Source organism: Musca domestica, unplaced genomic scaffold (assembly GCF_030504385.1).
Source record: "Musca domestica strain aabys unplaced genomic scaffold, Musca_domestica.polishedcontigs.V.1.1 2, whole genome shotgun sequence".
NCBI lineage: Eukaryota > Metazoa > Arthropoda > Insecta > Diptera > Muscidae > Musca > Musca domestica.
Genome location: NW_026712249.1, coordinates 19240984 through 19258505, shown reverse-complemented (window position 1 = coordinate 19258505; position 17522 = coordinate 19240984). Strand labels below are relative to the sequence as shown.

General features: G+C 36.2%; 1 protein-coding gene across 1 annotated transcript in view; it reads left to right on the top strand.

The window, feature by feature from the left end:
* The first annotated feature begins 1431 nt into the window (after positions 1-1431).
* The window catches only part of LOC101894953 (small G protein signaling modulator 1), a 107925-nt gene continuing 91834 nt past the window's right edge, over positions 1432-17522 (top strand). Inside the window, exon 1 of the mRNA XM_059121909.1 lies at positions 1432-1861. Within this exon, the coding sequence (XP_058977892.1) occupies positions 1834-1861 (28 nt within the window). The 5' untranslated portion in view covers positions 1432-1833. The remainder of the gene's footprint in view (positions 1862-17522) is intronic.

The window sequence follows — 17522 nt, the reverse complement described above, 5'->3', positions numbered from 1 at the left end:
GGACGAGTGGCTTAGAAATAAGACCACTCTGATGTTGGTTGCAGTTTTTTCATCTCACCCTGTATTTATCCACAAAATGGAAACATACATACCAAAATTCACTCCATTTGGGCTGATGTTAGCCATTATTTCCACAATAAACCTGAAATCAGTTTAGATCTTAGCCGATCTCGATAAATGTTGGTAAAGGTCTTTCCGACCTCTATAAGATATCTGGTACTAAATATCATTGTCGTTGAATGAATATTACGAATGTGAGGGATTTAAACACCAAATCTAATAAAACATATATATGAGAGCTATAGCTATATTTAAACCGATTTTTAACAAATTTGATGTACTTACTTCTAGACTGAATTCGGTTGGATGTGCCAAAATTTAGGAATTGTGGATTGATATTAAACCGAAACCGGCTGAAGATATATATGGGAGTTATTGCATCTCAATCGGATAATAAATGCGACTTGCATTTTGTTCACAAGAATACATGGACGTACGGACTGACATGCATAAATGGACTCAGAAAGTGATTCTATAAAGATACTCAAAGGTAGCTTTGGGTCTATCTCGGTTCCTTCTCCATGTTACAAACAAATGCACAGAGACATAATACCCTGACCAACTTGTGGTGTAGGGTATAAAAAGACAAAATACTCCTTTGTCGACTTGCTTTAAAGTTAAAAATTTTCCATCAAAAAATCCCCTCGTTCCGGCATTTTAATATAAAAATCCTGAAATGTAAATTTATATTCTATAAACCAATATTTATTTCCCTTTTATACAGTCACGTCCCACAGTACACCATTTGTAAACAAACCATGAGGAACAACTCAATTTCTAAAATGTTTTCACATTTCTCCACTGCTCTCACACAAACAAATTGTGCTCTTTATGGCTGGAATCCAAGAAAAAAAAGTGTGTCAAACAAGTCAGAGCTCAACAAGCAGGCAGACACAGCATACAAACAACGCAACCAACGACGATTCAGTCAACCAACTAACCAGCATGATAAAGCAACAAATATGGCTGGGATGCGGTTGTTATAGCATACAATCATACACACAACGGGTGGGAAATCCTCACACACTTCCACACACAAGCACACATATGGATGTTCTCTCTCTCCCGTTGGCCAAAATGTAAACAAAATGTGTTGAGGGGGGTTTTCTTATTCCTACGCCACCACAACAAAGCTTAGGCATGGCATGAACACCAAAATACAACAGAGAATTAATTGTGTTGAGAAACTGAGAGAGAGCGCGCGTCTGAGAGTAATTGTATTTTAATAGAGCCAGTGAGAGAGAACGTTTGTACTGATTTTGCGTTAAAGATAACAACACAGGAATTTATTGCACTAAAAGGGACACAACTCCAAAACAGAGTCAACAATACGGTAACTTTATGTGGCCCATTAACAGTTGCTGGCGAGAGTTAAAACGTTTAAGACGTTCCAATTTTGGGGCTACGCTGATAATATCCTCAAAAGAAGAAATATTCTTAGAATTGAAAAAGCAAAAAAAAGTAAAGTAAAGAAGAAAATATTTAGTGAATGGCATTCAAATAAAAGTGAGCCTAAAGCAAAGCAAGAGGAAAAAGTGTATCTTTCCCCAAAAAAGCCTTTTGAAGTGAAATTGCGATTTTCTTGGGAAATTGTTAATTGAAATCTGGGAAAAAGTGTTTGTGCGTGTGCCAATAAAACAAGCAACAATTGTTTTTTTCTGCTGAAAACAGGATAACTCAGAGCATTTCCTTTGAAAAAACAAAAAATTGTGCAAACTATTTAAATAGTTGAGAAAAGTTTCGTTGAGAAGAAATTCCAACAAAATTAACATCATGAAAATGGTACAGACCAACAATCCAGGTAAGTTTCAATTACTGATGCCCCCCTCCCTCCACGATTTTCCCCGTGATTTGTATTGCCTCCCTTTGGCAAAAATAAATAAAACTTCAAACCATGTTTCTGTTTTTGTTTCTGTTGCTTAGCTTTGTTTGGTTTACATTTGTCGGTTTGGCCTCTTTAAAATTTAACATTGAAAAGTGAAAGTTGCCAGCCACTCCATCCATACCTTGTCCTTATTGGGTCGTCGTTTTTGCTGAACAATTTTGCCTCCAGACGACATACGGATTTTTCAATGTACAATGTGGTGTATCCTTCCGCTCACTTTTTTTGCCTTGTTGCTTTGTGTTAGTTTGAGTGCAGGAGAGGGTGTGTGTGATATGAGGGTGCTTTGTAGGGCTCAAGTGGGGCACAGTGGTGTCGAAAGGGGAAAATTAAAAAGTGTTAATATTAAATTTTTTATGAAAGAATATGGAAGTTTGCCTTCCGGGAGGTGGTAGGTACAAAATGACTGACCTTAAAGCCCGTGAATCCATAGATCGCGTCACGCATTAAAATGTGAAAATTTGGTTATAATTGTTTACTAGAATGTTCTCCATGTATTACGTTGTGTCAATATAGTTCATGGGTGCGCACAGTTCCTAAAGATATGAGAGATTTCATATCACCCAAACGCAGGGCTGGAACAACTCTAGTTTAGTTAAAACTCTCGGATTTTTTTTTTGCCAAATTTTCCAAAGGTAGGTTTTTTACCCAGATTCCATAAAATTATTTTTTTTTCTTGGGGGACGGACCCAGATACCCTGAGGTTTGACCCAGCAGACGCGGACCTACTATATGGATAAAATATGTATCATTTTAAAATATCTATCCAACCACTCACATGATTGGGTTATTTAAAACTGTTCCGGTGTTGTATCGAATTGGACCCGAATTTTTCAAAAAATCTCCAAAAAGTCAAAATGGCTCCATTTTGGAAGTCCACAAAATGTACGCTTAATTATTGCTGACGCTATAAGCTTTCCAAGCTTGTTATTATATTTCTTGGACCCAGAGATACTGGTCGTTTCACCTACACGAGCCGATTAATTGCAGTACATTCTGTTCAGTTTTTCTAATGCCATGTTTTAGGCAGCTGACCTTCGGCCGGAGCTTGAGATTTAATTCTCTGCTTATGTGTAAAATGTTTCTAAATGTGATACTTTTTTAAGTAGCCGGGCTTCGGCCTTTGCTTGAGATCTTATCATCTTGGTATATTCAATAATTTAGATATAACCTTCAAAAGATTAATAACTGGTCGATACGATATCGTGGACCTATATAGATAATTCTCTTCAAGTGTGGGTTTTCAGACAATTCCATTGATAAATGTGGCTTAAATCATAAAAATACCGAATATCGAGGGGTATCGTTATATGGTGGCTATAAGATATCGTGGACCGGTATAGCCCATCTTCGAACTTGACTTGCCTGCAGACAAAAGACAGATCGGTGCAAAATGTTAGCTTCCTATCTTTATTTGTTTTGACTGTGATGTGGTTACAACAGAGTGACGGACGGATAGAATTTGACGCTGGTCAACAATATACAGGGTGAGATAAAAAAAAAAAACTACAAAAAAATAAAACGCCATAATTTTTACATTTTTTTTTAAATTTTATTGAGTGAAAGCAAAAAATGTCGGAAATAGCATCAAATTTTAGAATAAGTTTAGATTTGGTCGAACTGGTCACCTTTGGCACGAATTATGGCCTTCAAACGGCCAATGAAACCGCTGCCCGAATGTTGTTCTGCGATATTTTGGCCCATTTCACGGCGAAGCGCTTGCTTGAGGTGATCGACACTTTGGTATTTTTTAGTGCCAACCTTGCTTTCCAAAGATTGGTATCCGGAAATTTTGGTGGCCATTGTTCGCTGGAAATGAAGCGAGGGACCTCATTTTGTAACCACTCTTGGGTGGCGCGTGCTGAGTGCCATGGTGCTGAGTCCTGTTGGAATGTTCAAGGTCTGCGGCGAAAATGTTTGTGTGACCTAGGCTTTAGAACACCCTCCAGAATATTTTCGCGATAATATTCGGTATTTATTCCGATGTCACGGTCAATCAATACGAGCGGAGAGCGACCATCGGCTGTTATGGCGACCCACACCACCATCACCATGGTCGTCGCTTGAGTTCTGGTGGCCAACCGAAGGTGCGAATTTTTAGCTGACCTTTTTGGCAAGTAAACACGATCATTTTGTTTACAAACTGCTGGACGACGAATATTTTCTCATTGAAGAAAACCAAATTCGACAGTTCACTACTTTCGGCCAAGCGAAGCAACTTTTTAGCTCCTTTGAGCATATTTTCTTTCTGTAGTGGTGAAGTTCTCGCATTTTTTGGAATTTCAGTGGTTTCACCCCGAGCTCATTTTTCAATATTTGCCGTATGGAATATTGCTATATGTTCAACTCACGAGCCATTTTTTCGGCCACTGCGACGCGGGTTTCGATCAAGTCGTTTCTTTACTTTTCGAACCATTTTTGCTGATGTTGTCGTTTTCTTCCGTCCACCTCCTTGACGTCGTGCCACGCTACTAGTATCACGAGCGATGGTACGAGACACAAAAGATGTATTCATATTTAAATGCTGGAGTGCTCTAACGATAGCCACTTGTGGTTTTCCAGCCAAATATAAAGAAATCACACCATCACGCTTGAATTCCATCACGAATAACTTTTTTTCTGCAAAATTCTCACCAAAATGCTTGGGTACGCTTGTAAACAATATAACGAGCTGTCACTGGAATAATTTTATCAGCTGTCGGGCAAGTGGCTTGGAAAGGACAGCAGTCTGAAATTGGTTGCGGTTTTTTCATTAACCCTTAATTGCACGAAAAGTTCTAAATACTTCTAAATTTGGTATTGGGATGTCACTTTTGATATCTGGGGTTGAGAGAAAAAGCTTGTTTGTGATATTATATTGTACAAAATTTGCTAATGGGGGATGTTAAAATGCTGACATCCTGAAATTGTAAATTGAAGGAATAAAGATAAAATCGCGAAATCTGATATTTATATAACTATTGGCATTTGTGGCTAAGATTTGAAGGTGGGTGTGGAAATGCGAACTTTAATTGGTCGAAAAGTACAAAGTCGTACGAAATTCGATACTGGATGAAGGTATAGAAATGTAATCCTGAAATTTGATATTGAGGTTCTATTAGTATATACGTCTGATATATGGAGGTGGTTTTGGAAATGTGTACTACACGTGCACGAAAAGTACTAAATAGTACTTTATTTGATATTGGCTGAAGAAATATAGATAGAATTCCGAAATTTGATATTTAGATAACAGTTGGTAGCTGAGCTTAGGATGTGGAGGTGGGTTTGGAAATGCGTAGTGTAAATGTTCGTAAAATACCAACTGGTACCTAATTGAGTATTGGGTGAAGGAATCGAGCTGAAATTTGATATTGAGATCGCAGTTGGTTTCTTGGGTTTACATATGGAGATATTGAATTAATTTTGTTCGGAAAAAATGGATAAGGGTCGGTAAACTTCAAAATGTAAGATTTTGAACACTATTTAGTGTAAATCACATTCCTATTATTCTTTTCGAAAATAAGGAAGTCTCTATAAAATCGCATTTTTAAGCATTACCTATCATCCTTGTTAACCACTGTTTTCAGGCACATACGCTACCCATGGCAGTTAACGGTGGCATAGACTTTTATATCTCCATGTTTAGTGGGTCAAAGGGGAGGGAAAGATGCCTTGTCTCCAGGGGACGGTAAGAGGGAGGAACAAAAAGCATGCAACATAATGGCAGAGGAGTGTATACATGTATATATATATATATATATATATATATATATATATATATATATATATATATATATATATATATATATATATATATATATATATATATATATATATATATATGTGTGTGTGTGTGTTTAAATGGCACATTTACACACACAGATACAACCCAAACCTAAAATATAAACAAACAAACAAACAAACAAACACGGGGGCTAACAAGTGAAAGCATAAATGAGAATGTTCATACCATCTTCTACACCTGGTTTCCCAAAATACGCCAAACACTCACACACACACACACACACACAAAATGACGATGACGACGACGGCGACGAAGGCAACAGAACCCCCCACAACAGCTTGAACATCATCAGTCCCTTAGAGGAACCCCACCAGCTCAAACTACAAACATTTTATGAACTAATATTCCTCATTTCTTCTTCATCTTCGTCTGCTTCCTCTCTCCCCCTCTCTTCGCCCTCTCTCCCTCTCCCTCTCCCTCTCCCTCTTCGATTATACTTCGACATTCTTTTGAAAGGGAAAACTTTAATTAAAATTGTGTACAAAATCACATAATTTATAATAACCGAACGATTCACAGCTCACTTTGGTAAACAGATTTTGAGAAAGCAACAACACCAGCCAGAGCAGCAGCTGCACCAGGTGATGTTAGAATAATTAGTGGCTGGCAAAAAAAAAAACGAAATAAAATTAAAACTGTTTTTAATGAATTCAAAGAAACGAAAGACGAAAAGAAAGCAAAAAAGTATAAATATTTATCATAAAAGCGGAACGCCAGGTTGTCGATGAAGAGAAAATCCTCCAATCGATAGAAACGTAGAATAGGGTTAATGTTTTCCCGATGAAAGTTTTTCCATATGTGTCGAAAACGTCAGCTGTGATTTCTGTGATAAGATTAGCATTAAATATCGTTCCTTTTTGTTTGGTTATGGAAATCAAGTGATGGGATATCACATTACCAAGTTAATGAGGCGGACGTAGTTCTGGCGCGTTTCAGGGAGATATGATAATAGAGCCATTCCACGTGGCATGGACATTAGTGTTTGTAATAGAGACATGGAGGTTTGTAAGTAAAATTTAATTTTTAATTAAACAAAAGGAATTAAAGTTCGGAAACAATCAATTTTTATACCCACTGCATAGTATGGAGGCTATATTAAGTTCGTCATTCAACAAAGTATATATATTCTTGTATGTGTATTCTTGATCAGCGTAAATTTTTTTTTTGTCCGTCCGTCCGTCTGTTGTAATCACCCTAGAGTTAAAACGAATAAAGTTAGGAAGCTAACATTTTGCACAGATCAGTCTTTTGTCTGCAGGCAGGTCAAGTTCAAAGAAATGGTCAAGTTCGAATCGGTCCACTATGTCATATAGGCCCCATATCACGGTACCCCTGACATTCGTTTAATGATTATAGACAAATTTTCCAATGAAATTGTTTGAATATCCACACAAGAAGTTCTTTGTAAGCACTTTACCCCTTGGAAGAGAATTGTCTATCGTATAGCCCCCATAGGCAACGTTGCCCCCGATATTCAGTACTTTGTTGATTTTAGCGACATTATACACCGGAGTTGTTTCAATTTTCGTATTTAGATATTGTAATAGATACTACAGCCCATAACAGAAAATTGTGGTCTAGTTCTCGTATAGTCCCCATACTTCGGTACCTCCCTATATTCGGTATTTTGACGATTTTAGGTACAATATTAACCGGAACTATTTCAAATTTCGTATCTGAATTTCCTAATGGGTACCACCGCCTGTGACAGAAAATTATCGATGCAGGTCCAGGCCTTCGTATAGCCCCCATTATAACGGCTTCATTCGGCATTTTTAAGATTTCAACAGCATTTTTAAAGGATTTTATTTTATGGTAAATTTCCAAATTTGAGAAATTGAGAGACCGATTTGAATCGCATCAAAACCACGGTATACCTCTCAAAGATTTAAAAAAATAACAGAGGAAAGCAATTGACTGACTGACTCACTTAACGATTCATTAATGCTCAGACGAAAAGCCTGAAGCTAGAATCCGGATTTTTGAGTGAGGCTAACTCTTGGTCCGTAAGTCAGATAAGGCTGGGTTTTTAGAAATTCGTACCAGAACTGTACGAAAAGTACAAAAAAGTACTAAATATGGTACCCTATGAATTTGGGGGAACAGTAGAGCTAGAACTCTTAAGATTGGTATGGGGTCCCTGATGGAGTGTATGATAGATGTGCCAAAAGGTTTTTGGAAATTCGCACTATAAGTGGGCGAAAAGTACTAAAATGTACCACATTTGGTGCCATTTCGTATCTAGTGAACGGTTAGAGCTAAAAACTTGAAATTTGGAATGCAAATTAAAGAGTAGGGTCAATGAAAGGAGGTAGTTTTGAAAGTGTGTACCCATGTATACAAAAGGTACTAAATGGAATTCAATTGTGTACAATTTGAATTTGAAGGAACGGATGGAGCTGGAATTCAAAAATTTGAAATTAACATAAGCATACAATCCGGCTTGGATTATGGAGGTAATTTTCGAAAGTTGTACTTATGTCCGCGAAAAGTACTAAATTGTACTAAATTTGGTACAATTTCGTAGTTTTAGGTAGGTTTGGATATTCGAACTTTTCTGTACTATATGATACTATATTTGGTACATTCTTCATTTTGGATTAACAAGTAGAGGCGGAAACCTGAAAATTAGAAATTAAATTACCATTGCATTGTAGGATAGGGGTATGTAGGACATTTAAAAATTCGTACTTATGTATACTAAATTTGGTAAAATTCGAATTTTGGAGAGCGGATTGGTGCATAATCCTGAAATTTGGATTACTATCGGAGTGTAGGACTGGGGTATGTAGAAAGTTTTGGAAATTCGTACTTATGTGTGCTAAATGGTACTATATTTGGACAAATTGTTTTCAGTTGAACAGATAATGCTTTAAATCTGAAATATGGTCTTATGGTCGCTGTTCATGTGTAGCCTGGATATATGGAGGTGGTTTGGGAAATGAGTACTATAACAGTACTAAATTTGGTATAGGGTAAAAGGATGAAGTTAGAATACTAAAATTTGATATAGAAGTGACAGTTGGAGTCTGTGGTACACTATGGATGGAGTTTTGGAAATGTGTACTGTAATTGTACGAAAAGTAGTAAAAGGTACTACATTTGGTATTCGGTTAAAATATAATCCGGAGCATTAAATTTGATATTGAAGTCTATGTTGGTGTCTGTGGTTGAAAATCGGAGGTTTTGGAAATTTGTACTATAATTGTACGAAAGTACTAAATTTGGTATTGGGTGAAGGAATAGAGCTGGAATGCTCAAATTTGATATTGAGGTCTCTCTTGGTATCTGGAATTGGGATGTGGAGATTGTTTTGGAATTGTGTACTATACAGAGTGAGATGAAAAAACTGCAACCAACTTCAGATTGCTGTGATTTCTAAGCCACTCGTCCGACAGCAGTTAAAATTATTCCAGTGACAACTCATTATATTGTTGACAGGCGTACAAAAGAATTTTGGTGAAAATTTTCCAGAAAAAAAAGTTATTCGTGATGGAATTCAAGCGTGATAGGGTGATTTCTTTATAATCGGCTGGAAAACCACAGGTGGATATCGTTAGAGCACTCCAGCATTTAAATGTGAATAAATCGTTTGTGTCTCGTAACATCGCTCGTTACCGTGATACTGGTAGCGTAGCCCGACGTCAAGGAAGTGGACCGAAGAAAACAGCAACATCAGCAGATATGGTTCGAAAAGTAAAGAAGCGACTTAATCGAATTGAGTGTGCCGCGTCGCAGTGGCCGAAAAATGTTTCGTGAGCTGAACATATCGAAATATTCGGCAAATATTGAAAAATGAGCTCGGGGTAAAGCCATTGAAATTCCAAAAAGTGCAAGAACTTACACCACAACCGAAAGAAAATAGACTCAAAAGAGTTAGAGAGTTGCTTCGCTTGGCCGAAAATGGTGAAGTGCCGAATTTGGTTTTCTCCGCTCCGATGAGAAAACATTCGTTTGTCAACAGTTTGTAAACAAACAAAATGATCGTGTTTACCTGGTCAGCTGAAAATGTGCACCTTCGGTTGGCCACCAGAACTCAAGCGTCGGCCACGGTGATTGTGTCGGCCGCCATAACAGCCGATTGTCGCTCTTCGTTCGTATTAATCGACCGTGGCATCAAAATAAATGCCGAATATTATCGCGAAAATAGTTTGGAGGGTGTATTAAAGCCTTGGGCACGCAAACAGTTAGGCCGCAGACCTTGGATATTCCAACAGGACTCAGCACCATTGCACTCAGCACGCGCCTCCAAGAAATGTTAGAAAATAAGGTTCCTCTTTTCAGCGCACATTGGCCACCAAAATCTCCGGATATCAATTGGTTGGACTATTGTATTTGAAGTATTTTGAAATGCAAGTTTGGCACTAAAAAACCAAAGTGTCACCTCAAGTAAGCGTTTCGCCGGGAATTGGCCAAAATACCGCAGATCAACTTTCATTGACCGTTTGAAGAACATAATTTGTGCCAAAGGTGACCAATTCAAACAAATCTAAACCAATTCTAAAATTTAATGCTATTTTCCGATATTTATACCCTACACCACAAGGTGGTCAGGGTATTATGTCTTTGTGCATTTGTTTGTAACAGGCAGAAGGAAACGAGATAGACCCATAGTTCCTTTTGATTATCTGCATAGAATCACATTCTGAGTCAATTTATGCATGTCCGTCCGTCCGTCTGTCCGTCCGTCCGTCCGTCCGTCTGTCCGTCTGTCCATGTATTTTTGTAAACAAAGTACAGGTCGCATTTATTGCCCGATCCAGATGAAATTTTGCACAGATCATTTTTTTGGCCCAAGGACGAACCCTATTGAAATTGGAGATAATCGGTCAAAATGTAGATATAGCTCCCATATATATCTTCGTCCTATTTGCCTTTTATTGTGCACCAAACGTGTAATATCAGTCCGAATTGTATGGAATTTTGCATACACACCCAAATTAGGCCTGAAAATATGTATGCCGAATTTGATCGAAATCGGTTCAGATATAGCTATAGCTCCCATATATATTGTTCATCCGATTTGTTATTTTTGTCCACCACCGCCGTAATATGCACTCGGCAACAACAATATTTGGGGAAATAAATCAAATACAGCTCAGAAACACATTTGCTAAATTTTATCGAGATCGGTTCAGATTTGGATATAGCTCCCATATATAACTTCGTCCGATTTACCTTTTATTGTGCACCAAACGTCTAATATTTGTCCAAATGGGATGGAATTTGGCACTTACGACCGAATTGAGTCTAGAAGCTAGTATGTCAAATTTGGTGAAGATCGCTTCAGATATAGCTATAGCTTCCATATATATTATTCGTCCGATTTGTTATATTTGTTACCCACAACCGTAATATGCACTCCTCAACAACGATATTCAGGGAAATATATCAAATACAGTTCAGAAATATCTTTGCCAAATTTTATCGAGATCGGTTCAGATTTGGATATAGCTCCCATATATATCTTTAACCGATTTCAAATTAATTGTGCACCAAATGGGCAATACAATTCCGAATTTAAAAGATACAAATGCTTCGGCAAATTTAGTCCTTTTAACTTTATATCATAGCGTGTATGATTGAATTCTTCCATAAAAACTTTTAATTGTTATGTGGAGCTCTACTAAATTAGCAAAGTGGTGTAGGGTATCATAAAGTCGGCTTCGCCCGACTTTAAGACTTTCTTTACTGGTTTTTTTTGCTTTCATTCAATAAAATTTAAAAAAAATGTAAAAATTATGACGTTTGACTTTGTTGAAGTTTTTTTATCTCACACTGTAAGGGGATTATACGAGGGTCTACAGGGCCCATTTTCAATACCAAAAGTCCTGCAGACATAATATACATTAGAGTAAAATTTTATCAATCTACTTCATCTCGTTCGGAAGCTAGAGTAATTCCACAGACGGACAGACGGATATACTGACAGACGTATGGATATCGTCATAGTCGACATAGAATTTTATGCTGATCAAGCATATATATTCTTTGTGGGGTCTAAAATGTATAATTCGAGGTGTTACAAACGGAATGACTAAGTTCATATACCCTCCATACAATGGTGGAGGGTATAATTAAAGATCCGTAAATAATTGCATAAAACAAAATTATTGATCCTTAAAACATTGCTAAAACTCCATGTTTTCTGGTCTCTTGATTCTTAAAAAATATTCTAAAATAATGCATGTTCTCCAACGAGCTTTAAAAATTCTAAAAAAGGCTTCTCGACGTATAGGACCTTAAAAAAATTATTCTTCAACCCATACCTTTATCTGCGTATGGGCCCTTGAAAAATAATTTTCAAAAAACAACATTCTCTTAATATATGCTGGTTCTGACCTACTTTTTTAAATTTATCACAACATAATATTCGTAAACATTAAATTTTGTGCCGGTCTGTCAATCAAAAAGCACGCCTACCCGCATTCAACTTGACACGGTAAACAATTTGCCGCTATAAAAAGATGATAGATGGCCACTTGTTGTTGCTGTTATTGTTTTTTTTGCTCTTGTAAATAAAATTAATGACTTATACCCGATACGACGTTAACACTTAAGCAGAAAAACGCACACACCTGCAGGGAGACCTCTTAGATTTCCTTAGCAATGAATTCTGGGTAGGGGTAAAAGAAAATCCAAGTAAAAAAACTTGCCAAAATAAATGTTTGTATGTCACCTCTCATTAAGAGAGAGAGAGAGAGAGAGGGAGAGAAGGAGAGTCGAGAGCTGGCTCCTAAGGCCAACGGAATAAAATGTCCAAATAAACGCCTACGCAAAATACTTAAACGTAACTTAAGCCAACACCAGGGCACTGCTCCACCAATACAGTCACAGCAACACGGTGCTGCAAAAATGTATCATTAACTCAAATTCTCCCTCTGCATCTCTCCCTCCCAGCCCCGCTTTGAGAGAAATGATTTCTTGATATGTTCTCCATGTCGAAATCTAAGCCAACACACGGCATGGGTAATATGTTCCTGAGAACGTGCAAGACGTACACACACACACACACACACACACAACAAAGCCATGACTGTTTAGCCTTGAAAAGAGGTGAGTTTTATTTTCTCTCTTCCTTGGATTGCCGTGATACTCTAATGGATTTAAGCACTGCCTGTGCTGCATCCGAGCTTTAATATTTAAACAAATACACTCCCACATAAGCCGTGGCCACCAGAACGAACATAGCTATAAACAAATCCCGGATGCCATTTGTTTCTCTTTTTGGAAAATTAATGGCTAAACGTTTAGAGTTCATCAGGGCGGTCAAAGGTGATGGAAGGACTATTTGTTGATATGTTGTGGGTGAAAGTGAAATGTGCGGAATATTAAAAAAAAGGGAAGGTGTAGAAGGAAAAAAAGGCTAATACGGATTAGATGTTAAAAAAAGAGGCTTAAGAAAAATACATATATAACATCATCTGTGGTTAGCAAGAGCTGTTTTTAGCTAATGCGAAAATGAGGGGTAAAAATTAATAAAAATAAATGTGGATATATTTTAAGAATATTATTTCTAGGACAAATTGTGCAAGAATCTGGACTTTGTAGGAAAACAATTTGCAAGGACCGTTAGACCAATAAATTGCTATTTTTTAAATATATTTCAAACGGGAATTTTTAAAAATATTTTTAAGGATTATTTTTTAAAATTAAAAAATAAAACTAGTTTCAAGACTATAAGACCAAAAAACGTGGATTTTTTAAACGTTTTTTTTTCAAGGACTATTAGAACTAATAAACGTGGATTTTTTAAATGTTTTTTTTTTCAAGGACTAGAAGGACCGATAAACGTGGATTTTTTAAATGTTTTTTTTTTTCAAGGACTAGAAAGAACGATAAACGTGGATTTTTTAAAAGTTTTTTTCAAGGACTATAAGGACCAAAAAACATGGATTTTTGAAAAGTTTTCTTCAAGAACTATAAGGACCAATAAACATAAAACGTGGATTTTTTTAAGTTTTTTTCTTTTCAAGGACTATAAAGACCAATAAACGTGGATTTTTTTAAGTTTTTTTCTTTTCAAGGACTATAAGGACCAATAAACGTGGATTTTTTAAAGTTTTTTCCAAGGACTATAAGGACCAATAAACGTGGATTTTTAAGTTTTTTTTTCTACGACTATAAGGTTCAATAAACTAGGATTAAAAAAAATTAAGGAATATAAGGACCGGTACACTTGAATTTTTTAGTGTACTATTTAGTACTTTTCTTACAATTATAATACACATATCCAAAATCACCTTAAGATATGATGTTGGTTTTGGATATGTGTACTATAAGATACCGACAGACCCCATTAATACCCTGTATCTTTTCGTACATTTGTAGTACACATTTTCAAAACCACAGCCATATCTTATCATATCTTAGTACCATTTTAGAAGTTTAGTACCATTTTAGATATTTAGTACTATTTTAAAATTAAAGTTTGAATTTCCAAAAACCATTTGATACACCTTTTCTGCACTCCATCAGTGACACTCATTACAGATTTCAGAACCATCATGGACAATCATAGTTTTTTGAAGAAAAGTTTTAGGTAAAGAAAAGGGTCAGTTCAAGGACTATAAGGACCAATTAAGGAAGATTATAAAAATAATTTTCATTTTTTTATTATTAGTACATTATTAGGTGATTACAAGCTCAAATCTAACGAAAAAAACAAGTAAGCAAAGGCTACAGTCGAGCGGGGCCGACCGTTAAATACCCTACAACACTATAATAAACCATACAGTTTATATAGGCGAGATACTCGAAAGAATTCCACAAGATATTGTGACAAATAATAAAAGAAAACCATCAGGTTCCGTTCTCTAATTTTCGAATAATAGCAACTTAAACTAATTTGCTCATTTCCAATTTATTGGTAGATGTTGCACCTAAATGGTCTTCCTAGATTTGGAACCAATATTTCCCAAAGACCTTTAATCTCTCAGAAGTGGCAAAAGATTAACATTTATTATTGGTTTTTGACTGAAACGCATCTATATAAGATACAGACATTTGACTATATTCTTCAACGAAGTCAGCGTTAACGATAGTCAGAATTGCGTCTTTCCTATATTTGTGAATTCTCCAAAAAGTCACTGTATTTTGTCTACAAAAGTTGACAAACTATTTCACACATTGAATATTTTTGGATGGCCATCCAAAACTGCTTGGCTTTTGTAATGTCCGGTAACCCCCATTCAAATGTGCGTGAGAATCGGGTGATAATTACGACCTGCAGACAATTTTGCAGTTTTTTGGTCCATTTTAACCCCTAAATATATGGCGATCATCTCCAAAAAGAGTAAGCTTCTATTCTGACCCTCATCTTATCTCCATGCAAAATTTCGTAAGGATCGGGCCATAAATGCGATCTGTATATGATATCCTGATATCCTAACTACTTAGTTTTGATAGCTGTAGAAATATAAAAAATGTTTAATTCAAAATGAAAATATGCCAAAAATATGACAAAATTGAAAAATTATGAGAAAATTTTACAAAATCCATATTTTCATCTTTAGAGAGATATTTTTATGCGATTTTTTTAGACGTTTTTTCTTTCCTGTCAAGAGGCCATTCTGAATTAATGAGAACTGTGGAAACCAGTTCAGTCGTTCTCGACATATAAGAGATTTTTCAAGCATATCTTCTTTGGTAAACCTATATATCGCACATATTTTGCTATATATCCGTTTTGTTGGATGTTAACATCAATGTAAAGATCAGAAGTAACCTTGTCATGGCTTTGTGATTTCGCCGGGATTTAAAATATTCGCGGTTTAATGAAAAATTTTGAATTTTTTCAACACAAAAGATATGGTCTATTTTACCCGCTAAATATTATCCGATGACCACCCAAATTGGTAGGCCTCTTCCCCGCCCTAAACTCTAGCTACATGCCAACTTCCGCGTCGATTGGTCTATAATTGCGACCTGTATAGCTACTGCAAAATCCGAAATTTTTTCAGTATTTGGTCCATTTCAACCCCTAAACATTTGGCGATCATTTCCAAAAGAAATAGGGTTCTATTCTGACCCCAGACCCACCTCCATTCTAAATTTCGTGAAGATCGGGCCATAATTGCGACCTGTAGAGTGATTATAAATTAACATGGACAGACGGACAGACGGACAGACGGACGGACGGACATACATAGCTAGATCGACTCAGCTCGGCGAGCTAGGAAGATCCATATATACTTTCCTATGTGGGAAACCAATATTTCGAGGTGTTACATAATTTTTGGGCCAATCAAACTTAAAATACCCCCAACACATAGTGTTGTAGGGTATAATTACCAAAAAAAAAAAAAAATAATAATAATAATATTTTTATTGTTATAAAAATAATAATATTTTTATATTATATTATTAGACCAAATCCGTTTCAGAAGATTTGGAGTCGATCTAGCGATGTCTGTCCGTCCGTCTGTCTGGCTGGCTGCTGCGCACGATAACTCTCGAAGGGAATATCCGATTTGGTCCAAACTTGGTACATCGTAATATTATTATCAAACTTAGATCGAGTTCAGCGATGAACAATATCGGTCCACTCCTTCTGGTACCTCCCCCTACAAAATGTCGAAATTTTCAAAAAATACATTTTTTTGCACAGAAAGAGAAAGGATAATCGAATTTTACTCCAACTTTACAAATCCAAATATTTGCGTCAGTTCTAGGTCTGGTGTGAAAATGGACAATATCGGTTTACTCCATGAAGTACCACCCCCACATATATTCAAAATGTTGAATTATTACAAATCTCAGAAAAAGTGTAAGATTTTGATTGTCTTCAAATTTAACACATTCAAATATTTTCATAAACCCAAGATCTGGTGTTAAGATGGACAATATCGGTCCACTCCATCTGACAAAAGGTCGACATTTTCAAAAAAAATATTTTTTGCACAGAAAAAGAAAGGATAATCCGATTTTGCTCCAACTTTGCAAATCCTAATATATGCGTCGGTGCTAGGTCAGGTGCGAAAATTGACAATATCGGTTTACAACATGAAGTACCTCCCCCACAAATTGTTACAATTTTGAATAATTACAACTCTAATAAAATGTGATTTAAGATTCAGATTGTCTTCAAATTTCACACATCCTACTATTTTTATGAACCCTAGATCTGTTATTTAGACTGAATATATGGGTCCACTCCTTCTGGTACCTCCCCCACAAAACGTCGAAATTTTGAATATCTTTAAGCTCATAAAACGCGAAAATAACATCCGATTCCATTTAAACTTGTCACATCTGCATATTTCTATCAACACAGGGTATGTTATAATGATAGTAGAGATCGGACCATTCCTTCTGACACCTCCCGCATATAGGGTTCACTATTTTGAAAAAAAAAGTTCGAAGAAAGCTAAATATCTGCCAACCCTTTCTGGTACCTCACCCACAAAGGGTCACAATTTTCAATACTTTTATCTGTCAAAAAATTGCGAAGGTAGCGATTTTTCAAAAACTATCACATATCTCATATAAAGTGAAGGAAGTAACCAATGTAGTCGAAACCTGGCACGTCGCAATATTTATATCATATTTATTTAGGTGCGATACGGAATGGACAACGTTGGCCCATTTCTTCGGAACATACTTCATAGAGGGTTGCCAATTTAAATACTCATAACAGAATTCAAAATATATTAAAATAATAGAAATTTGGCTGAGGGTATACATCTGTGGGCTAAATCGACTGATACTTTTCAACTTGTTTTTCTTTATTTTTAATACTCTTTGGCGCATTAAGTTATGGTCCACATACAATCCGTTAATGTATTTTTATAA